Here is a 25,224-nt window from a genome sequence, read left to right as displayed (position 1 = left end):
CTTCAGCGCCCGCTGCGCGTCCTCCATATGAGGGGATGTGGGAGGGAGGAGCAGCTGGGAGGCAGGAGCTGGGCGGTGAATGGAATTGCACGGGGGTGGGGCCGCAGGGACGAAACAGCGGTAAAAAACGGGTTGGGCCGCGGGAGAACTGGGCACAGGAAGGAAAAACAAGTTTAGGCAAGAAAACAAGTACAGGTACAGAGGAATAAAAACAAGTCTGGGCAAGAAAGCAAGTACAGGCACAGAGGAATAAAAACAAGTGTGGGCAAGAAAGCAAGTACAGGCACAGAGGAATAAAAACAAGTTTGGGCAAGAAAGCAAGTACAGACACGGGGAAAAAAAACATTGTGGGCAAGAAAGCAAGTACAGGCACAGAGGAATAAAAACAAATCTGGGCAAGAAAGCAAGTATAGGCAGAGGGGATTAAAAACAAGTCTGGGCAAGAAAGCAAGTTAGGCACAAGGGAAAAATACAAGATTAGACAAAAACAATGCAAGCAGAGCCGTGCAGCAGCGTGGGAGCGACCTGCCTGCGAGCAGGGTCAGAGGTCGAAGCACAAGAAGAAGGCGAAAAAGCACTGTCTCTCTTTGCCTTCTCACCGTCGGTCGGCCTATGCAATCGTAGCTCTAAGGCTCATCTCCGGTGCCTGATTCAGGAACGACTCCGCGCCTCCCCTGTTTCTAACCCTCCTAGTCTGACCCTCCTGGTCTGATCTTTCAGGCCCAATCCGCCTCAAATGATCCTCCGACATGCGATTGAAATACGGTGGCCTGGAGGGAGGGGTCGTTTCAAAGGGGAGGAAGTAGCCCCTTCGGACTATCTGCAAAACCCACCTGTCTGATGTGATGGTTTGCCAGTGGGGGAGATGATGGCGAATCCTGCTACCCATTGGCCGCTGATAGACCTGAAAGGTCAGACTAGAAGGGTTTGGAGGTTGCTGCAGTGAGGGAAAGGGTGGACTGGCCCACCACTGGCTCCCTGACCTGCGAGGTTGCTGCGTCCCGCGACCACGCATAAGCTGGGCATCTTGCGTGGACCGGTGGCTAGACTGGGCCGGACGTGGTGCGGTGCCCCTTATGTAGCCACGGAAGGGGGTAAAGGCAGACTGTGGAGGACGGGAGGACGCCAGGTGACCTAAGGATCTGGCCGTAGCTCGAGAATCCTTAAAGCGTTCTTGCGCCAAGTCTGCCTCGCTACCTTCTGGTGCCCTAGAAGGATATAGGCCTGCGTCAAGTCCTAGACCTCAGGGCCCTCAAACGCTTCCTCCAGAAGGAGAAGTTCAAAATGCTCATGTTGGCTCAGGTCCTGTCTGCCCTCGACCCTGGATGGTGGCTTCTGACTTGCAGGACACCTATTTCTATATTCCGTCGTGCCAGCCTACAGACGCTACCTGCGGTTCACGGTAGGCCATGAGCTTTTTCAGTTCAACGTGCTCCCCTTTGGCCTTACCAGTGCCCCTTGAGTGTTCACGAAAGTGATGGGAGTGATCGCAGCTCATCTGCACAGATCAGGGGTTCCAGTCTTTCCTTATCTCGATGACTGGCTGTTGAAGGCAGGTCACCACCGGTTGTTGTCACGAACCTCCAGACTACGGCGGAACTTTTGCATTTGCTGGGGTTCACTATCAACATGCCGAAATCATACATGACTCCCTCTCAGTCGCTCCTTTTCATCGAGGCTGTTCTGGACACAGTGCAGTTTCGGGCCTATTTCCCGAACAGCGAGTCTGGGATATTCAGGCTATGATACCAATGTTTCAGCCTCTCTTCCGGATTTCGCTGAAAATGACCCTGAGGCTGCTGGGCCTCATGGCCTCCTGTATCCTGCTGGTAGATCATGCCAGGTGGCATATGCGGGCTCTGTAGTGGGATGTGAAGATCCAGTGGGCACAGCATCAGGGGAATCTTTCCTACTACAGCCAGATCTCGGAGGGAAGTGGGCAACAACTGCAGTGGTGGTTAATGAACCAAGATTGGGTCAGAGGCCGATTGCTCTCCCTTCCCCAAACAGACGTCACAGTGGTGAACAATGCATCACACCTGGGATGCGGCGGCCACTTGGGGGAGGCTGAGTTCAGAGGAGTCTGGTCTCTGGAGCAGTCCGGGCTCCGTATCAACTTGTTGGAGATCCGGGCGATTCGCTTGGCACTGAAGGCATTCCATCCCTCCCTCCACAGAAAGGCAGTGCAGGTGTTCAGACAACACCACTGCCATGTGGTACTGCAACAAACATGTTGGGGTTTGGTCTTGGACTCTTTGTCAGGAGGCTCTTCGCCTTTGGACATGGCTGGAACATCAGGGCATGACCCTGCTGGTTCAACACCTGGCAGTTTCTCTGAACGCCAGAGCGGACGTATTCAGCCGTCAGTGCCTGGTGGATCTCGAATGGTATCTTCACTCAGAGGTGGTGCAAGGTCTCTTTAAGCATTGGGGAGAGCCTTGACTAGATATGTTCGCCACCGAAGAGAACGCGCAATGCCAGCAGGTCTGCGCTTTGGAGTTTCCAAGGCGGCACTCGCGCAGTGACGCTTTTGTCACGAGTGGAGCTGCGGCCTCCTGTACGTCTTTCTGCCTGTACCACTTCTGCTCCCAGTGCTGAAGATGATCAAGTGCAACCAGGTCCATGTCATTGTTGTGGCTCCAGACTGGGCACGAAGAGTTTGGTACCCCGAGCTCCTGAGCATGGCCATCGATCCTCTGATCAGTCTGCTGTCGCAGCAGCAGGGGACTGAGCGGCGACAGTAGACCTCTTTTGAACTTCCACCACAAGTCTGTAATGTCATCTTGGCAGTTAGGCGTCCCTCCACTAAGATTGTATACACCTGTTGATAGCACAAGTTTGTGGCAAGGTGCACAGCAAAGTCTCTGGATCCCCTTTCTGCTCCTATTTCTGAGGTTCCTTTGTGTCTTCTTTCTTTGGCTCAGGAGGGCTCTGCTCTGGGCACTCTGAAAGGCTATCTAGCATTCATTTCTGCTTTTCTTCGGCTCCTGGATCAGCCCTCTTTGTTCAAGTCCCCTATTGTTAATTGGTTCTTTAAGAGCATTATTCACCTCTTTCATAATGCCTCAGTGGGACTTGAATCTGATCTTGACTTTTGTGCTACCTTTGAGCCTCTTCACAACTGTCCACTTAGGCTCCTTACTCTGAAGTATGCTTTTCTTGTTGCCATCACCTCTACTCGCAGAGGGAGTGAGATTCAGGATATTTCTTCTAAGCCCCCTTTCTTCTCTGTGCATCTGGACAAAGCGGTGCTTAGGACGAGACCCTTGTTCCTTCCTAAAGTAGTTACTCCTTTTCACATAGGAAAAATTATCACACTGCCCACCTTTTTCCCACCTCCGCACCTTCCACCCTTCCAAGGAGGAGGAGAGACTCCATCGTCTGGACCCAAAACGTGTGCTGTCCTTCTACCTTGAACGCACTAAAGATTTCCGGGTGGACGATCAACTCTTCATTGGCTATATGGGTGTCAAGAAAGGTTGTGCTGTCTAAAAGCGTACCATCTCAAGATGGGTTGTCCTTTGTATAAAGATTTGTTACACTTCAGCAAAAAAGGAACCTCCAGGGGGGGCAGCAACTACTGCTTTGTCACGTGGAGTCCCACTTATCGAAATCTGCCAGGCGGCCATGTGAGCACCTATGCACATGTTCGCCAGACATTACTGCCTAGATAGTCCAGTTCGGAGGGACAGCTACATTTCCCGTACTGTCCTACAGGACTTTCTGGTGTGAACTTGGTTTGCAGACCCTCCTCCGGTGTTATTGCTGGGGTATCTTTTCTAAGGTAAGAAACTAACTAAAAGTCTCTTTCATATGAACAAGTTACTTACCTTCAGAAACGATGCATCTCTAAGAGACATTTATTAGTGTTAGATTGCTTACCGCCCCACCCATCCTCCCCTCTCAGCGAACTGACTTTTAGGGATAGGGCCCTAGTTGTGAAGCACCAGTGGTCCCTGTCTTTAATGGCTCTCCCCTTCTGGCGTGGAAAGTAGTTTATGAACTGACGTCAGGTTGCAGGGGGGGCGTCTAAGTAGGGACAGCGATGTCGTCCTGGTGACCACGACAAAGGAAGCAGTCGCCCGCACCACCTTCAGACGCGGAGGGGTCCTGCTAAGAGAAAAGTTCTCTGGATCCAGTCTGACACCATTGGGTAATTCTAAGGTAAGGAATCTATATAAAATAAATGTCTCTTTCAAATACATTGTTACCAAAGGTAAGTAACTTGTTCTTCCTGAGTGAAAAGGCCAGGGTAATGATGAGTGGGATACATTGATGTGTCGGCAGTAAAGATAGAATGCTTCAAAGGCAATGGGGTGAAAGAACCCATTCTTGGTTCTTGAGGGTGTTATGGAGTATTCATAGCACAGAAACTGTTGACTTGAAGCTCCAAAAGATCACCAATGTTTAAAAGTAGGATCTCTGGGGAGGAGGGCGGGTCGGGTATATGGGTTGGGGAGTGAAGAGAGATCAAAAAAATCTTAATAAATATATCAGGAATATTTATGTCTTATCAATATGTGTGGGACTCACACAGTTACCGCAATATATATATCCTGTAATTGGGTGGCTTGTAGTCTTGATAAAAATTTATATAAAAAAAATCAAAAAACGAGTAGGATATCAGTTTTGTCTCCATTCATGCATATTTAGTTGTGAGCCATTCTTTTTTGCACGTGGGAGAGGCAACACGAGGACCCATCACAATCGTTAAGTGGACCCTGACTTACAGAATTTTCTGGATCCTGATATGGATCTGGAATGACTTCCATTGAGGATGGCGAAATAGGTTGTTGTAATTAAATATTGAAGAACGCAGTTGAGAAGGTGGATCTTTTGGGGTATGATTGGTGACAAGATTTTGAACCATTGGAGTTGGGCCTCTACTCTGGATGAGAACTTGAGACCTATGAAAAGATTTGTGCCTCCAAAACTTGAACGAGAACTGAGGTTCCAAACTCTAAAGGGCCGACCAGTTGCAATTCTAGCTGGTTCCACATTGAAGTATTGAAGCTGAGGAGCTGCTAGTTCAGGTAATTAAACATTACATCCCCAAAATATGTTTGAGTCCAAACTCTAGGACCTAGTACCTCATAAATTGCTGGTTGCTTGTGAGAAAATGTCAGTTGTGATAGCATTTGTAGGGCCTGGGGTCATCCATTGAACGCACGGTTTCATCTGGCACCTTAGGAGCAGCACTGATTTATGGTTAGGGCTATGAAGCACCTTAAACAATAATATCTCTAGAAGCGTGTTCGTTGGTAGATGGTTTACACTATCTGTATTTGGGTCAAACAGCTTTTACCTAAAAGGAAGACACCAAAGTCCCAGCATGAAAGGAAAAACAGTTATTCTATTTATTTTTTCTGTAATGCAAGAAGAATAAAATGATGGTTCAAGGGGCTACTAAAAGCAGAGGGGAGGTGTTGAGGAACTCCAGAACAAATACCTAGACTAATTCAAGTCGGATGTTTGATAAAGGCATGAGTCTTCAGCTAATTTTGGAATTTCATGGGAGTGACCATGACATGGCGACAATTGAATGGAAGCATCTGATGGTCTCTAGAGAGAAGGAGCATGATTTCAGTGTTGTCTCATGTGTGCAGACCGGCTTGTATGCCTTGCATTTTTTCATATGGGAGAGGCAGTCATTGGTAGGGCAGTTACTTCCCAGACCACTGGGAATCCGGATATATATATCTGATGGTGTTGTGCTTATTGAAGTTAGACATAATCGGTCATGAGAGAGATGAAACTTGGAGCCACCCAATTGCCACTGGAGATTTTGGAGAAGAAAGTGTATGGTTTTACCTTCATCCACTCAAGACCAAATGTAAGGTTTGGGAGACAAATGTTATGGCCCATTGTGGTCAGTGTGACAAAAAAGCAAAAAGGATCATAATACAGATGCAGCCCTGTCTGTGATCTCTGGCACTCAGCATTTACTTCCTGATATTGATTAGTGAAGAGTCACTAAACCAATGTCCTTGGCAGTCATAAAGCACTTTGTTTAATTCAAGAATGGCAGGGAACTTCAGTGACAACTGTTTGGAGAGACTTTGTGGTGGATGTTAAGGATGAAATGGGTCGGTCTCTCTCTCTCTCTCTCTCTCATTCTGGGAAAAGGTGACAAAAACATCAAAAAGTCCAGAATCACCAACAGTCCCAGCACGTCCTCGGCACTCTGGTGAAACACATGCCTGGTTCTGTTATATTCATTTGTCTGCATATCTCCTGACGCCAAGGCATGCTCAGTTCTCAGTTGTCTTCTATGCAGAGCCTGGTTATACTGATCTTAGCCATGTCCCCAGCTTTTGTTGGAATCTCCAGCACTACCTCTTCAAACGTCAACACAGAAATGGGGGATTTTATTAGTCTTCCGCTTTGTCCCAGTCTTGAGGGGAATATTACCTTACATTCAGATAAAAGGAATTGGCTCTGGAGCACTTTTGTTTATCCAGTTCACCCACATTCAAAATCTATATTTTCAGCCAACCAGTGGTGGACATTTCTTCCACAAGCGTGGGGCAGAAGTAGGGGCAACACTAAATGGTCAAAAGCGACATAAATCTGAGAAAGTACCTCAAAACTCCAAAATGGCGTGTTTCACTTCAGTATTTATGTGGGGACTGTACAGATATCTTAAACACTGTGACTTCCTGCATTTTATAAGCACACACAAGGATGGGAATGAATCAAATGAAGCACCATGCATAAAACTAGCTGAACAGCAGATGTGCTGCTAGACAGCATGACTAAAATACATTCACATTGACAAGGCCAATAGCTCGGCATTGCGGAGATGTTGGCCTTGCCAATGCTTGTTCAGTGTTGACAGGGTCTTGGTGAACAAATGTGATAGTGAGAAACCGTTGAGGAGCTCTGAAATGTAGCAATGATGTGGCGTAATGGTCCGAGCTACCAAAAGGGGAGATGGGGAACCAAGTTTGAATCTCTGGATCGGCTGAAAAGTTTGAATCTGGGTAATCACTTGCTCGTCCTCCTCCCTATGACAATGAATGTGTCATTGTGAAATGTACCTTGTGTTTATTAAAAACGCTCAGAATCTCTGGGTCGGCTGAACAGTTTGTGATTCTGTGCAAATCAGATGCGCTTCCCCCTGCCTACGACAAATAATTTGTCATTGTGTAATGTAACTGGTGAGCACTAAAAGCGCTCCAAAAGCATCAGCTGGTATTAGCGCTATGGCAAGATGGAGGACGGAACAAGCGGTCCAATACCATTGGATTGTAAAAAAAAAAAAAAATGGCAGCAACAAGGGAGGTAGTTGGGGGACAGGTCTAGCAGGGAGGTGGGCGTGGATGGGGAGATGGGCAGGCAATGATGGGGCAAAGGTATACAACCGTTACCACGCATCTTTTACCACGAAATACTGTTACAACTAAACTATTACAACGCAAGTGTATTTACAACGCATGTATTTACAACGCATTACACTACAACGCAGATACTATTACAACGCATACCATTACAACGTAAGTATAAGTAAGTTTATCTTTTTTTTAAAAACATTTATTAGGGGTATTGGGTTATGGGGTACAGGGGTATTTTTAGGGATCATGGCTGGGTTTGGGTTTTGGGGTACAGGGGTATTTTTAGGGATAAGGGCTGGGTTTGGGTTATGGGGTACAGGGGTATTTTTAGGGTTCAGGGCTGGGTTTGGGTTATGGGGGTACAGGGGTATTTTTAGGGTTCAGGGCTGGGTTTGTGTTTTGGGGTACAGGGGTATTTTTAGGGTTCAGGGCTGGGTTTGGGTTTTGAAGGTACAGGGGTATTTTTAGGGTTCAGGGCTGGGTTTGGGTTATGGGGTACAGGGGTATTTTTAGGGTTCAGGGATGGGTTTGGGTTTTGGGGTACAGGGGTATTTTTAGGGTTCAGGGCTGGGTTTGGGTTTTGGGGTACGGGGCTATTTTTAGGGTTCAGGGCTGGGTTTGGGTTTTGAAGGTACAGGGGTATTTTTAGGGTTCAGGGCTGGGTTTGGGTTATGGGGTACAGGGGTATTTTTAGGGTTCAGGGCTGGGTTTGGGTTTTGGGGTACAGGGGTATTTTTAGGGTTCAGGGCTGGGTTTGGGTTTTGGGGTACGGGGCTATTTTTAGGGTTCAGGGCTGGGTTTGGGTTATGGGGTACAGGGGTATTTTTAGGGTTCAGGGCTGGGTTTGGGGGTACAGGGGTATTTTTAGGGTTCAGGGCTGGGTTTGGGTTATGGGGTACAGGGGTATTTTTAGGGTTCAGGGCTGGATTTGGGTTATGGGGGACAGGGATATTTTTAGGGTTCAGGGCTGGGTTTGGGTTTTGGGGTATAGGGGTATTTTTAGGGTTCAGGGCTGGGTTTGGATTATGGGGTACAGGGGTATTTTTAGGGTTCAGGGCTGGGTTTGGGTTATGGGGTACAGGCGTATTTTTAGGGTTCAGGGCTGGGTTTGGGTTATGGGGTACAGGGGTATTTTTAGGGTTCAGGGCTGGGTTTGGGTTTTGGGGTACAGGGGTATTTTTAGGGTACAGGGCTGGGTTTGGGTTATGGGGTACAGGGGTATTTTTAGGGTTCAGGTCTGGGTTTGGGTTATGGGGTACAGGGCTATTTTTAGGGTTCAGGGCTGGGTTTGGGGTATTTTTAGGGTTCAGGGCTGGGTTTGGGTTATGGGGTACAGGGGCATTTTTAGGGTTCAGGGCTGGGTTTGGGTTATGGGGTACAGGGGTATTTTTAACATATATATTTATAAATTCTTAAATAAAAATTAATATAATTAATAAAAATATTTATTAGTTACATTATTTTAAAATATTATATACTTACCTATACTTACGTTGTAATGGTATGCGTTGTAATAGTATCTGCATTGTAGTGTAATGCGTTGTAGTGGGTCCTGCGTTGTAAAAAATGGGTGGTAAATGTATGCGTGCTAACGTCATACATCCTGGGGAAAAACATTAATTAAAGCAGGATCGGCGACAAAAATTAATGTATGATTGTGTAATGTAATGGATGAGCACTTAAAGTGCTCCAAAACCATAGACTTGATTTTGCGCTATGGCAAGACTGACGACAAAGCTAGCGCTCTAATGCCATCGTTTCATGCAAAACAAAAATAAAACTAGTACTGTTCGTCGTATAGCAACTTTTTAAGAGATCCATTCATTTTCGTACACATGCATGCATTTTAGTGTTGTGTGGCCTGAAAACACAAATACTCCTAATGGAGTGCTTATAAAAAAAATAGCTCCACAAACCAAGAGCAGGGTAAGGAAACATGTACTTGGTCCATTTACTTGGTCCGTTTGAGACGAAACACGTGTAGGCTGGTGTGCGAAGAACCATTAAACGAAGAGTTCTTCACTTCGAAGGAACTGTGTTTTCTTTTCTTGGCTATTGTATTAGGAATATGCTGTGATTATATAAAATACAAACCCATGTTTTGATTTATATTGTAGTGTGCATAGGGCATGTTCTGTTTGTCATTTTGTAGGTTGTTTTACAACTCACACATCGAGGGGTTATAGTGCTCATCCCCTCGCCCTCCATTGCACCTCCGCTTAACCACTTATCCACAACACCTTTTGCGCAGATAGCTAGCTGAGCGCCCAGTATTTCTCCTCACTTCGAAAAACCCTTTCTTTGGTAACCAACTCTCTAGTGGTCACCACTGCCCAAGAGAGGGCTAACTATCAGGCTACTTGTGACCCCCCTCCACCAAATAAATAGAGCAAAAGGTGGGATGCTGCAAGTAAAAGGGTAGCTGCACAATCGCCCAACCATTGGCAGATTGCTAGTTCCATTGAGATGCCCTCTAAGTAGGACCATGCCTTTTGTGACGAGATAGAGGAGCTCCTCCAAAATCTCCCAGAGGAGCACAAAAAAGGGCTATGAGAAAGTCTGTGAGGGAAAGCAAATCTCCAACACCACCATCCGCTGCAGAATCTGCTGTTTGGGGGTGGGGCAGTAAATTTCAGTGTGCTTTTGTGCAAGCTTGCCTAGCTCAGTATCTCAGGCTCCAAGTCAGAAGTTCAGCAAAACTTGCTCAACCTGCTGTTTGATGGCCAACATCTGTTTGGACTGCAATTTGACCAGATTTTCGGAACAATAAAGATAGTGAATTTTCAAAAGCGATAAACGCTTCTTTCGCCGCATGCCCTACTGTGGAGGCTCAAAAAACAGTTCCGCTGAGGCCTCCTCCTCTGAACTATGTTCACAGGTGCAACAGTCCTCTCCCAGAGTTACTTTAGAGGGTCCGACTGGCAACAACTCAAAAGGCAAGGGTAAAGGTGGGTCCCCGACTGGAGCTGCCACTACCACCTTGCGCTGACTTGCCTTTCCTTCCCCCCAATACAAAACCTGTTGGGGCTGGGGGTGTGGAGGGGACGCCTACCAGTGGGTGTTAAATATTATTCAACATGGTTATTGCCTGGAGCTCTCCACCTCGCAAACACACTCTCGCCAGAACATCAAAATCTGCTTGGGGCAAATGCTCCTTCTCAGAGGGGCCATAGAACCCACCCTCCACCATCAGTAAAGCACAGAAGTATACTCTATTGACTTCCTCATCCCCTAAATAAGACAGCTCCCTCGACCCATTCTGAACCTCAGGATCCTATACAAATACATTCTTTCACAGCACTTCCACATGGTTACTCTTCAGGATGTCATCCCACTGCTTCAACAAGACAATTCGAAGCCGCTCTCATCTTGAAGGATTCTTATTTCCACATACCGACCTTCCTGTCACATTGCCAGTATTTTAGGTTGTAGTCAGTGGAAATCATTACCAGTTCAAGGTGCTCCCCTTCAGGGGTCACAACTTCACCCTGAGTATTCACTAAGTGCCTTGCGGTGGTTGATGCTCATCTGCGCATTTCTTCTCCGATCTGGATGACTGGCTCAGCAAGAGTGCACCTGTCAAAACTCCTGCAAACAGACTCCGATCACAATAAACCTCCTTCACCAACTGGGGTTTCCCATCACATTACAAAATCCACCCTCCAGCTCCTCCAATTACAGCCTGCATGGCTTATCCTAACACTACCAGAATACAGTACTTCCAGGCACTTATCCTTCTTTTAACTAGCCCACCCAATTACGGTCAGGACAGTCGTGCGCCTCCTTGGCATGTTGGCCTCCTATATAGCCATAGTGCCCAATGCCAGGTTACACATGCCTCTGTTGCAGGTTTGCTTGGCACACCAGTGGCCCCAAGGTCATTGGGACGATCTAGTGTTGATCAGCCGCCGCACTTCTCACTCTCTGCAGTAGTGGAACACCAACAACCGGTTTTTCACCAACCAGTTATGTAGATGACCATTACAACGGACACCTCCCTTATGGGATGGGGTACGAACATACAGGATCAGACTCTCCGAAGTCCGTGGGAACCCAGCCACCGGGGTCTAAACATCAATTACCTGGCGCTAATAGCTGTTCACCTTCGTTGAAAGCTTTCCTTCTCCATTTGGTTGGCAAGTAGTCCTCCTCAAGACAAACCACATGATAGCCATGTATTATCTTCAAAAGCAATGGGCTATCCTATTTCCTCAGCTCTCTCACTTAGCCCAGAGCATTTGACAGCGGGCTCTCGGACACAAAGTGAATCTGCTAGTGCAGTACCTTCCAGGAGTGGACAACGATTTTGCTGACCTCCTCAGCAGGATGCAGCAACAAGTCCACGAGTGGGAACTCCACCCGCAAGTCCTCCTCCATTACTTCAGGTGTTGAGAACTCTCAGATATAGACATCTTTGCCATGGCAGAAAACCCCAGATGCTCAAGCTTCGCCTCAAAGTTTCCATAGTCCAGGGGTAATGCACTATAGAATAATTTGTCAGGGATATTTGCTTATGCTTTTCCTTCTCCCCCACTACTTCTGGTTGTGGGTTGGAGGCCTTGACAGTTTTCTCTCATCCTGGTGGCTCCCTCCTGGGCATACAAAACATGGTTCACCACCCTCCTCAAACTCTGGGGTTCTGCTTGAGAGGCTCCCCAATAGGCTGGACCTTCTCATACAGAACCATGGAGAAATCGGGCACCCAGAACCCAGGTCTCTCAATCTTGCGATCTGGCTCATGAACTCCTAGAATTTAGGTACCGAATGCAGTATCCTTCTTAAAGAAGCCCGAAGACCTTCTACTTGTGGCTGTTATGCAGCCAAGTAAAAGAGGTTTGTCTACTATTGCAATTCAAAGCAGATTTACCCTCTAGCAGTCAAAGTGCAAGGTATGGTCTGCTATCTACTTTACTTGCAGACTTGTGGTTGAGCTTTCACATCCATATGGCTACACCTAGCAGCTGTAACCTCCTACCTTCAAAATAGGCAACACATTTCCCTTTTCAGAATTCCAGTGTTTTAAAGCTTTTATGGAGGGTCTCAAGAGTAATTCCTCCTCGGGTCCCACTAGCCCTGACATGAAACCTCAACATTGCATTAATAAGACTCACATGCCCTTTGGTCAAACCCCTCCACTCCTACCCTCTCGTGTTTCTCTTTAGGAAATTAGCATTTCTAGTCACCATCACTTCACTCAGGCATGTCAGTGAGCCTCAGACACTAACCTCAGAAGAACCTTTCTTCCCGATACTCCGAGATAGGGTTGTCCTCTGCACCAACCCCAGATTTCTCCCTAAGGTGGTCTCACAGTTCCACCTCAATCAATCCATAGAACACCCTTTTTTCCCCTCAGTCTGACTCAGTTGTAATGTGTTTTCCATATTTTAGATGTTAAACGAGTCCTCAGGTACTATGTTCACAGAACTAAGGAACTAGGAAGACGCAACAGCTCTTTGTTGTTTTAGCCAAACCCCACAAAGAGAAGGCCCTATCCAAATCGGGCATTGCAAGTTGGATTGTAAAATGCATGCAGACATGTTATGCTAAAGCTAAAAGGGCCTTGCCCATTTCTCTTAGATCCCACCCAATCAGAAAAAGTAGCATCTTTGGCCTTCCTGGGGACCATCCCTATAGCTGACATCTGTAAAGCAGCTACCTGGTCCACACCACACACTTTTATAAAACATTATTGTGTGGATGTGCTAGCCTGCCAACAAGCCAGTATTGGCTAGGCAGTTCTCCATACACTTTTTCAATCTACTGCAACTTGTAATGTAATGTAAGTTGGATTTATATACCGCACTGTCACCCAACGGGTATCCTGGCGCTAAGCGTTACCATGATGTCAATGTGCCAAAAACGGCTAGCCCCAAGACCAGAAGCGGGCAAGGAAAAAAGAGGGGGGGGAGACAGGAGGGGTATCTAGACAGATCATTATAACCTCAATGTCTTTGTTTTACTCCTCCCTCGGGAACAGCCAAGTTTTCAGCTTCTTCCTAAATTGAAGCAGGTCCTGACTTTGTCTAAAATTGGGAGGGAGTGCATTCCACAGCCTCGACGCTGCAGAGCTGATGCTCTGCCCCCTGTCCTTATTTTAAATCTTGTAGTGTTCTCCAGATATGTTGTTGCTGAGCGGAGATTTCTCGAGGGAGCATACCACGAGAATTTTCTCTGTAGAAGTTTAGGTACCAAGCCATGAGCTGCTCTAAAAACAATACAAAGGGATTTAAATTGTATTCTCTGGTGAATCGGCAGCCAGTGGAGATCCCTTGGAGCTAAAAATGTGGAGGACCTGCGCTGCCTATTTAGGACTAATTTTGCTGCTATTGTCTGGATTCTTTGTAACTTCAGTATCAATGAGTTGGGTGCTCCCAAACACAAGGAGGTACAGTAGTCCAGCCTGCTCAGGATTACACACCTCGCCACTTGTGTCCTGGCGGTGACTGTCAGTAGTGGAAAGATCTTCCGTAAGGCTCTAATCAAGGAGAAGCATGTGCCAACTACTTTTTTGATTTGTGAGTCCAGCTGATGATTATTGTCCATTAAAACCCCCAGATTACGCACTGTTTTGGCTGGAGTTAGTGATTTATCTGAAGGGGTAAGCCGCAAGTCAGTGAGTAGAGGTCGAGCTATTTTATTTGTGGTGCAGTAAACCATTTCCGTTTTGTCTCCATTAAATTATAAATAATTATTTTCAAGCCAGTTTGGATAAATTTCATGAGTGTATGCAAAGCACTACATAGAGACTGCCCGATTCCCTGCCAGCGAGAACACGAGTTGCGTGTCATCTGCATAATTCACTAGTTCAATACTATAGGATTTAATGATAAGGATAAGAAGGCGCAGATATATATTAAATAGAATCGGGCTTATTGCTGACCCCTGCGGCACCCCATTTTGGATGGTGCTCTTTGTAGATGCAAAAGGTGGAATGGTCACTGCTTTCTGCCTCCCCGTCAGATAGGACTGAAGCCATTTCAGTGCCAGACCCTTAACTCCTATATTCATGAGTCTTTTCAGCAAAATGCCATGGTTCACTATATTGAATGCGACTTGCATGTCCAGTAGCGCCAGTACGACCGGATTACCATTGTCAGCACGTATTCTCAGGTCATCAAGAACTTTTACTAAGGCCATTTCTGTTCCGTGTTCAGGACGGAATCCAAATTGAGCCTCATCTAAAAGATGGTTTTCCTCTAAGAAGAGAGATGGATTTGCTGAATGCTTGCTTCAGAATTTTTACTGGATAGGGTAACTGAGAGATGGGCCTATAGTTGGATGGTAAAGAGGATCAAGTGTAGGTTTCTTAAGAAATGGGGACACCTTTGACTACTTCCAACCTTCAGGTACCTCTCCTTTTTCCAGTGAATGGCAGCAGATTTGATGCAGCCGCAGACCGAGGTCTGAATTAAATTCTTTCCATATCCTCTGTGGGAGAGGATCCAGTGGTGAACCGGAGGAAGCACTCAAGGCTAGCTTATTAAATATTTCCTCAGAGGGAGTTTGAAAATACTCCAAAGTAGTTCCATGCCTCTCTCTTTACGCATTGAACCTCAGTACCAGAAATTCTGAAAATACCTAAAAACATGGTTTTTTAACCAATAGATACCCCTCTTCTTCCTAATTTCTTATATATTCTTAGCGTTTTTAGCGCCGGGAAACCTTCGGGTAGCTGTTGCGCTAGATAAAATTAAATTAATAATAATAAATAATAATCAATCTATATCTATTCCCTCTTCCTGTCTTCCCTACATAATTGGTGTGACTAAAACATTTTCATCATCAATGCTAGTCCCTTGGTTTAATTTAAGACCATCAATCTTATTGATCTTTTCGTCGAAATAGACTGCAAGATCATCACAGAGCTTTTGCGTCGCTATGTTCTTATTACTCAAACAAGCAGGTTTAGATAGGACGTTCACTATATTAAAAACAGTTCTGCCACTGTTAGGTGCTTGCAGAATAATTTTAGCGTAGTATTCAGCTTTTGACCTAGTAATTGCTGCTTTATGTAAGACCAATTGTGTTGTCAAGGCTTTTTTAATCTGTTTCATCATACAGCTTCCTCCATTTTCTTTCTGCCTGTTTACATTCTTTCCGCTGTAATCTCAGTTCCTCACTGTACCAAGGGGCTGATGGTTTGTTTCTATTGTTTAACTTCTTCACTGGTATGATCTGGTCCAACGTATGGTTTACCTTTTCACAGAAGGTCTGGTAATTTTCTTCCACCGACCTACTGGAATCAAAGGTATTATTTTCCGTAAGTAGTGGGATATGTTTGTTTTTTATCAACCTAGTCCATTCCCTTCCCTGACGAAGGTTCCCAGACAGAGGCGCTCTACTACTCACTCTTGGTAGAGGTAGCATAAACTAAATCAAAGAGTGATCATCCAACATAGAGGCAGAACCTCGACCACCTCCACCTCCAGGCGATTGGCGAATACTAGGTCTAGGGCGTAGTGAGTTGGTTGTAACATTAGTTGCTGCAGATTAAGACTCTCACATGCTTGCACTATTTCTCTCAGTGCCGGGTCAAGACTCCCATTATCCCAAAGGTTGAAGTCACCCAATATAATCATCCTGGAGTGGTTCAATGCCATGTTATAGAAGGTGCCAATAAGGGCCTGATACTGGGGGCTCGGCCCTCCTGGAGGCCTGTAACATACTATACCTGAGAGTATTTGTCCCCTAGCCTCTTTTAAGGAAAGCCCTAATAATTCAATACCTTCTACGTCGTCAATGTGTAGAGGAACATAATTCCACCTCTCTTTGAATATTAGTCCAACCCCCACCTCTAACCGAGGTTTGTGATAGGCTTTATACCCTGAGGGGCAGGCTAGCCCTAATTCCACCATTGAGTCAGCACGCAACCAAGTTTCAGTTAGAAACAGTACATCCAAATCATGACATTCCAGCAGGATAAAGACCTCTTGATAGTGCTTAACTAGGGATATGGTGTTAACGAAACCGCATTTTAAGCTATTTGATGTGTATTCAGGCATCGAAATGCTTCCCTTACCCAAAGTAATTTCTTTTGAATCCATGCCGTCCAGCTCATCTATTTGCAAAAGTTGTTCCTTTGAGTACCGGAATCTGGTGTTTCCTGGTAGATGACTGGCAGCGTTGCTAGTGTGGTGCGTGGACGGGCGCAGACAGGCTTGGCTCTGGCATGCCCGCAGGGCTCCTGCATAACCCTTCCTTAAATAAGGAGGAGCGTTCTGAGCAAAGGTTAAACTAGAGTGCTGACCAAGATGGAGTGTGCTTGGTGACCTGCTCTGACAGGCGGAGTACACCAGCTCACCTTGGTCAATGAAAGTGTAAGTGCGGGGTAAATATCACAATGAAATATCCAGCTACAATCAGTCTAAAAACAGTTATTTAATCAGCCTAAAACAGGTTAATAAGGAATTCTAAAAACAATATTTTCTATGGTCCTGTGAGCTATGTTAAATCGCGCTTCGCTAAAATGTGAAAGTCTTTCAAGTGGCAAGTGTTAAACGCACAGCAGGTAATCTCTCTGACTGCTCGCTTGCATAACCCTTCCTTAAATAAGGAGGAGCGTTATGAGCAAAGGTCAAACTAGAGCGCTGACCAAGATGGAGTGTGCTCGGTGACCCACTCTGACAGGCGGAGTACACCAGCTCACCTTGGTCAATGAAAGTGCAAGTGCTGGGTAAGTAACACAATGAAATATCCACTTCAACAGCCTAGCTGCCGCTTTCTGGGAGGACTGCTTTACAGTCTATGCACAGCATGTGTATCTTCAGCCACATATACCTTGAATGGAAAATGTTGCTTACTTAGTAAGCATCTGTTTGTGGGAAGTAGTGCTGTAGATTCACATGTGCCCACCCTTCTCCTCGGATGCCTGTGGCCGTTGCAGTCCTCCTTCTATCTTACTTTTCTCTTTCTTTGCATGGATGTCTCTCTACACCTCGCTTTGCTTCTCATGCCATCCTCCCCTGCCGTGCGAGAAAACAATCTACGAATGGAGTGAATGACCAAGCGCATAACCAGGGAGAGGAGTCGTTGTAGTATCTCGTAACTTAAAAGACTTTTTCAAAGAAAAACAACTTGTCCACATCTGGGCCCAACACTAGATGGCAAGGTATGTGCATTTACAGCAATACTTGTAACAAACAGATGCTTACTGGGTAAATAACATTTTCCTTCTCTGAGCAGCCCAGCTTTAATCCATTGCTATAGTTTGACCATCTCACCAAGCCTTGCACCCAGAACTGGCTACCCAGAAAGACACGCAGTACCTATAAAACCGCCTGCCTCCCCCTTAAGGCAGTATCCGTGAACCCCCCAGATACCTCTGACTTAATTGATCATATCTGGAAGGAATAGACCATCAAGAAGGAAATTTGTACTCTAGCTTGAACACCCCCAAAATCAATTATTGTTCTGCACTAAAGCTCTGCTCTCTATGATCTGGAACACTCTCTCAACTCACCCCTATTTTGCTATCTCCCTGTGACAGAGTTCAAATCTAGACTTAAATGCCATTTTATTTTCGACCAACAGCATCTGATCTTGATGCTGCTAATCTTTTCTCATTGGAACACAACTGATCAATCTCCTGTGTTACATTTCTTCCTTTTTGCTGATTCTAAATCAAATTGTGAAACTGTTTTTTATCCTGCACGTCAGAAAGGTCAAAACCTCTATAGTTTCCATTATATCTGCTATCTAAATATTGTCTACTACCTCTGTATATGTTCTATTTCTTGAAATATTATGCGTGTTACATCTATGCAAGGGGCTGTGTCAGCAAAAACTGTTTAGATGCATAAAAAGCATTTGTGCTGTTGCTTGGAAAACCTAGAAGCAAAGATGCTGAGGCTGCCAAGACTGCCTTGAGATGTGGCGAAAAGACTTGATCTTTCACTAACTCTTTAGATAGCTTGGTCTGACTTGTGGTCAGGTTATATAAACTGTTAAATGTGTGTTTGTATTTCCATTGTCTAGCTTCAGCTGAAACGAAAATAGACATTGAAGCCTTCAAAGAAAAAGTCAAGAAGGCAAAGAAAAAAAAACTTGGGGCCCTACCAGAGGAAGAAGTCAAACAAAAGATGGCTGCAGATGAAAAGAAAAAGAAGAGGAAATAATTGGATGGAAGCGAATTGTGGCGGTGTTATTTTGAACAAGAACTGGAATAATATCCTTATTTCTGAATATTGTCTGACCATACGTGTAGCAGAACTTGACCAAAAACTCACGTGGTTTACTTGTGGTTGTTCACTGTACAGTTGGCTAATGCTTTGGATGCAGCTTTTAGTTTATTTCTTCAAGAAATGGATGTTGTACTTCCCAGAAATCACTATCCACTGAAGAATAGCAATACTGTGTTAATGGACAAATTTTCAGTGTCCAGTGCCTTTCCCATTTCTAGAAAGTCCGTTTAAGCGGACCATTGAAGAGCAGCCACATGGCTGGCAGTAAAATGTGCCCTTCCTCCCAGTTAATCACATTTTCATTACATTTTCCCCCAAAAATGTATAATGGTAACTCGAAGTTTGGCTTGTGTCCAAAATATTTTTTACCCTAATTTATTGTATATTGTTGGAATTCATATATTTAAAGCGGTGTTGAAAAATTGACATGACACGTTGAATACTCCATCAATGTGCCGATTATACGATGTTGAAGTCTATTTTTTCTGTAAGTAACTTCCTAGTCAAAATAAAATAATAAGATTCAAGTCTCGTCTGTTTTCCAATTGACAGCAGTTTTTCCAAAGAATACTTGATTACAATTATGATATGTATACCATTCTTGGTTCAATCTCGGCTTAAGAAATCTGAATAGAATTCAGCATCCGCTTGCTGGCCTTTTGTTTTGAAATCACGCTTAATCCAACTGATAGATTTTGCACACTCCTATCCATAGTTGAATACTGTATTTTATCTGATCAAGAGTATGCTGTATTCGCAGCTAGAAGACTGCAAAAGCGATGGAGGCAATGTTTCAGGGCAAACCATAAAATATATAATGGAACATCTTTATAGCCCTTCATACCATGTGTGTAGTGAATTTGTATTGTACAGGTACTTGAAAGGCTAAGAAACGATAGGTTACATTCAGGTAGCTCACAAATGAAGGGAGTTTGCATTAGAATGTGTCGGAGAGGGGCTCAGGACTGGCAGCCGTTTTTGACATAGGCTGGCAGCTTGATGAACGTGCTGATGCTCTTTGATGAGCAAGGGCGGCTCCTCCTTAATGGCGGAGGAGTGTCTCCCCCTCTGGCTCCGAGCCAGCAGCAAAAAAATAAAACAATATTTCATTATTTTATTTTTGAACCACTGGCTCAGCCATTTCGTGCCGGTAGGGTCAGGCCGGGGCATGGGTGGGGTTAGGAGTCCTATGTGTCCTCCCTAAGTGTGCATATGTGTTTGGCTGGCCGTCTTAGGCTGTATTCAACAGCCAGGTTAGTGATACCCCACCGACTCCCTGAGCGGAGCATCATTCCAGCCCGTTCATGCCAATCGATTGGACAGAGAATCTGTGACATAGTCAGTGTCTGCCTGGGACAAGAAAGTCCCAGTACCGAGGCACAACGCGGGAGGCTGCCGGTAGCAGGTACGTTTAACTTAAAAATAAATGAATATTATTTTGCAGAGTAAATCTTTCTGGATTCACTATGCTGTGCATTATCCCGCCATCTAGTGGTTGGGTCCTGTATCGTAGTATTTCCTCTTTTTTTTTTTCGTGTCCTAGGTGGGCATCGCCATCAAACCATTTGGTATCCTCCGTGACGTTGACGTGCTTCCGGCAGAAGCTCCCACCTTTGGTCGCCATCTTTAGATTCTTTTTTCCGCCGTTGGGTCTGGATCATCACTGAAGAGTTCCAGAAACTTTTGAAGAAGGAATCGACAAAAATCAGCAAAAAACTGTGAAGATTGGAGATTTCAGCACACCGACTGCAGGCCGGACAACCCGGACGACGAAGAGGAGGGCAAACACCAAGAACTTCAACGTCCAACGGAGAATGCGCACACAGGGGGCTCCCTGATCGTGGAGATGGACAAAACTCCATTCAAATTCTGCGACAGTTGCCACCACAAATACGCGCAGAAGGACCAACACCCAATTTGAAACCTCTGCCTGCCGCTCGACCATCGAAGCGAAGACTGCAGCGCCTGCTTGGCGTTCACACAGAAGACCCTCAGAGTTCGGAAGAGGCAGCGAAGGGCAAACTACACCATTCAGGGGCATGGACCACCCCCATCGCCCCGAGACATGGGTCTCTCCAGTGGGAAAGAGGACAACATCGCGGAGGGACTAGAAGACTGCACAGTTGTCAAGACCGAGAGGAAGTCGGCGAAGGAGGTAAGAGTCGTCGACCCAAAAATGCCCAACCGACGCTCGTAGGAGTGATGCAAAGTCCTCGAAAGGGGCGCTACCATCGAAACTCGACGCCCGCAGCTGCACCCAAGGACAAACAGCCCAGCGGATCCTTCGAAAAGGACTCCCAGCCGGTGAAAACTCTAGAGAAACCTAGGTCGTCGAATCCCCGTCTTGAAAAGGACCGCTCGACGCCGAGGGAAAAAGAGTTAAAGGCGACTTCGAGGCCGACAACCACAAAGCGAAGCGCCGGAGCCCTCTACGCCGTACAGGCGGCCAAGATGGAGAAGAAGAGGAGAAGGCTTGAGGCCGAAATGACAAACATCCTCCAGAGAAAGCAGGATTTCGACAACCGTATGAGCCGGTATACCATCCCTTCGAAGCCCGCAGCCGGAGCAGAGCTCGAAAAAGGGGCCGAGGACCCTGATACGCCGAAAAATGCCTGAACCATCCGAAGAACAGGAGGAAGAGGGCCTAGATTACTTCGAGGCAGAAGGCGACGGGGATAAACAGACCAACCAGGACTCAACATCCTCAGAGGCACAAGACCTGAAGTGGCAGTATCTAGATACCGAAAACCCATAAGAGGGTGTAGAGTCATATCCGTCGAGGCCTTCGCCGCCGGACGACATTGTCATATACAATATGGTCATAAAAAACTCTGCAGCCACTTATGGAGTGAAGCTAGAGGAGGAGGAGCCTAAAGCTTGTTTTCTCCTGAAGATTCTGCTTCCTACACAGACCAGGAGCCAATTCCTACCCATGCTCCCAAGTGTGCTGGACCAGGGCAGGGACACCTTCAGGGAGCCAGCTATATGTAAGTCAGTGACACCGAGGACAGAAAAGAAATATCAACAACCCTCACAAGGCCCAACATTTATTCAGGGATCGGTACCTGCTGACTCCATAATAGCATTGACAGTTAGGAAGAGGGCCAACTTAACCACTAACTCCACACAAGGAGAGCAGGAGGATGGACCTCACAAGGAGGAAAATGGGGAGGAGTTTGGCGATTCAATGGTGCATCGCCAACTCAAATGCCTTAATTAACAGACATGCCTACCAGCACTGGAAGGAAGTCGGCCAACTGCTCAAACCTCTCCCGGAGCAGTGCCAACAGAGGGCATACCACCTCGTGGAAGAAGGCAAGAACATGACCAACCATGCCTAAAACCGGCCCTTGATGCTGTGGAGAGATCCAGTAGACAGATGATGATTGGGGTTACGGAGAGAAGGCTTGCCTGGCTGAGGATCTCGGGCTTCCATCCTGAACACACCCTTCAACCGAAAACAGCTGTTCGGAACTCCGGTTGACGAAAAACGTACCCAGCTAAACAAGGACAATGAAAAAGCAAGGTCCATGGGAGCGCTGCAGTTCAGGGGGATGAGAAGGGGCACCCCCTCAAGGAGACCAGCAGGCAGAGGAAACAGCCAGCCGGGAACATCACATCAAGCCTTCCAACAGTGTTGCCAAGGAGGCAATCAGACGCAGCAAATGGGACAGTAACAGCGAAGCTGGCAGTACCAGCCATGGGATCAATCCTTTCGAGTGCGCTCGAACGGACGAGGTCAGACAAGAGAAGGACAGCAACCTACCTCCAAGTGACTTTGCTGTAAGTAGGGTGCCCACGCACACAACCCCTCTAGGGGGCCGACAATACAAGGGAAAAGACAAACTATTAGTACCACAAGACAAACAGTTCCTCGAACACAACACCTGTGGGAGGCAAAATCAGACACTTCTTTCAGGAGTGGAAGAAGGTCACAACTGACAAATGGATACTCAACATCATACAACACGGCTACTGCATAGAACTAGAAAGTCCACCTCCAAACAAGAGGCCAAACTACAAGCAACACTCTACAGCAGAACTATCACTCTTGCTGCTAGAGGCACATGAGCTCCTGAAAAAGGAGGCAATAGAGACGGTGCCGTACAACGAAAGAAATAAGGGGGTCTACTCCAACTACTTCCTAGTACCAAAAGTAGACGAAACGTTAAGACCTATCCTGGACCTACAGTTCTTAAACAAATTCATAAGGACTCAAAGATTCAAGATGACATCTCTGCAAGAAGTAATACCCCAGATACAGGAAGGGGGATTACATGGCAACTATAGACCTAAAAGACGCTTACCTACACATCCCCATGAACAAAAGACACAAACACATACTAAGATTTGTGATCAAGGAAATGCACTACCAGTTCAGTCCTTTTTTTTTTTTGTCTCATTCTGCCACTCTCTTGCTAGAAACGCTCTTTCTCTCCGCTACCATGACAGCCGAGCACCTACATCCAAGAAAAAAAACAGTCAGTTTTCACTTCCATCCCTTCTCCAGGTGTGCCCGTAGCAAAAACCAGGGAGGACCAGGACCGACAGCATATTGGCCTAATCATCGGACCTCTAGGGCACATACTCTATTCTACCAGCGGGGCCAAACCTTCTCCCGGCTTCTCAGATCACAAGCCATATCCAACTGGCTTGTGCTGATTATACTTTGATACAGTCAGAAAGACAAGGTGGGTTTACGGATTCCCAGAGCATACAAATCTCTCTTCTTGTCAAGAGAATCCCATAAAATATAAATCTGGAGAGGACCAAGTTTTATTGCGTTTAAACATGTTGATGGAGACCAAAGGAAATAAGTACTGGGCTTACCTCCATTTCATGACCAGTTACTTCACCCATGAACTTGCATATCTTAATCCAATAACTAGAAACTATTGGGCACGTCATAAACATATGAATATCATCAGCTATGGGGTGCTTACATCTTGGACAAAAATACGGGGTTCCGGTGATTTTCAACAACTTGGCTGGGGACCAATAAACCCTGTATGTGGTAAAAAGATGATTACGCTTGAGAGCAGCAGGTTTGACAACTGTTCGTAATATCGCAAAGGAGTAAAACCAAACCTCTTTCATATTGTCACCCACTGACGACTCGGCCCAAAGTTTTGGGATGTCAAAATCTAAAGTGTCATCGGCCTCTATCAGAGTCTTGTACCACAGAGACTTCCTTTTTGAATGGGCCTACTCTCATCGCCTGATTAAGCCAAGGGTCTTCCTCCTCCTCAGTCCAAATCTGTCTTGCTCACCAAGCAGAGACTTGATAGTACTTGAATCTTGTCAAAAGAGCTCTGGTATAGACGCTTAAAAACTCCCAGCTAACCAAAGAAGAGGCCTCTTTCAAATCTCCCCAGCGTAGTAATCCTGCAGATTTTAATGGCAAGCTAAGCTGATCCCTCAGGCACTCTGGTGTCCCGGGAGAGTCCCAATTTGGGGCCCAGGAAGAATAGTAAGGAACTCCTAGTTTTATTCTGAAGTACAGCCATGTTCTCAGGGCCCCCTGCAAAATCTTGAGCCTCACCTTTTTAAAATACTTTGGATCCCCGTATTTTAAGAGGAAATAACTCCCCTCAAACCATTTAACATTGCCCAAAAAGTATTCCCATGGATGACTGGTCAACCTTATTTATCAACATACTTAAATTCTTAAAATGGAAAGCATAACAATTTGCCATTAAATCCGGGAGAGCTAACCCCCCCCCCCCCACCCCCGCCCCTCTCCTTTCCAGCCTCCTAAGCTTTTTCCACGATATCCTTGATTCCTTAGAGGACCAAATAAATCTGCCGATCTTCCCCTGTAACTTGGCTAGCTCCATCTTATCAAAAGTTAGGGGGATAGAGTTCAAAAGAAAGGTTATCTTAGAGAGAACAATCATTTTAATGAGTTTAACTCTGCCATAGATATTTAAAGGTAAATTTGCCCTCCGTACCAAAAGCCTCCCAACCTCCTCGCTAAGTTTCTTCCAGTTTGTTTTAGTGACATCTTCTGTGTAATCATAACGCCCAGATATCGCATTTGGGCCTTAGTGCCCGAGCTTTGCCTAACTTGGTTCCACTCCATGATTTCAGTCTTCCCACTATTCACCTTATAGCCTGAAATCCTCCCAAAAGATTCAGCCTTAGCCATTAGATTAGAAATTGCATCCCCTGGATTGATGGTATAAAGTAGAAGATCATCGGCATACAGCGCCAATTTGACTTCCAAGCCTCCAGATTTAAACGAAAGAATGTGGGGGTCAGTTCTTATCGAGGAGGCAAACAGCTCAATATAAAGGTTAAATGAAAGTGGGGATAAAGGGCAGCCCTGCCTGGTCCCTCGTGTAATATTAAACCAGTCCAATAAGAACCCGTTGATCAATACCTTCGCTCTAGGCATATAATATATATTTGTGACTTCCTTTATCATGTTCCCCGGAAACCCGAAAAATGTTAATACTTCCCACAGATAGGGCCAGTGGACCTGGTCGAAAGCTTTTGCAGCGTCGACCGCTACTATAATTACTGGCAAATTATGTATGTTGGCCAAATCGTCCACTCCCAACATCAGAAAGGTAAGCTCATTTAACTGCCTTCCAGGGATAAAACCTCTTTGGTCCTGATGTACAACGCCCTTGATAACCTTGGAGAACCGACAAGCCAATATCCCAGAGAAGACCTTGTAGTCCGAATTCAATAAAGATATTGGCCTA

At 45.8% G+C, this 25,224-nt stretch overlaps 1 protein-coding gene across 1 annotated transcript in view; it reads left to right on the top strand.

The window, feature by feature from the left end:
• Positions 1 to 19,041, top strand: part of KRR1 (KRR1 small subunit processome component) — a 188,054-nt gene extending 169,013 nt beyond the window's left edge. The window contains exon 10 of the mRNA XM_086918997.1: positions 18,309 to 19,041. Coding sequence (XP_086775123.1) covers positions 18,309 to 18,448 — 140 coding nt within the window. The 3' untranslated portion in view covers positions 18,449 to 19,041. The remainder of the gene's footprint in view (positions 1 to 18,308) is intronic.
• Positions 19,042 to 25,224: the final 6,183 nt, after the last annotated feature.

Source organism: Lissotriton vulgaris, chromosome 1_1 (assembly GCF_964263255.1).
Source record: "Lissotriton vulgaris chromosome 1_1, aLisVul1.2, whole genome shotgun sequence".
Classification (NCBI taxonomy): Eukaryota; Metazoa; Chordata; class Amphibia; order Caudata; family Salamandridae; genus Lissotriton; species Lissotriton vulgaris.
This window is presented reverse-complemented; position numbering and strand designations above follow the sequence as displayed.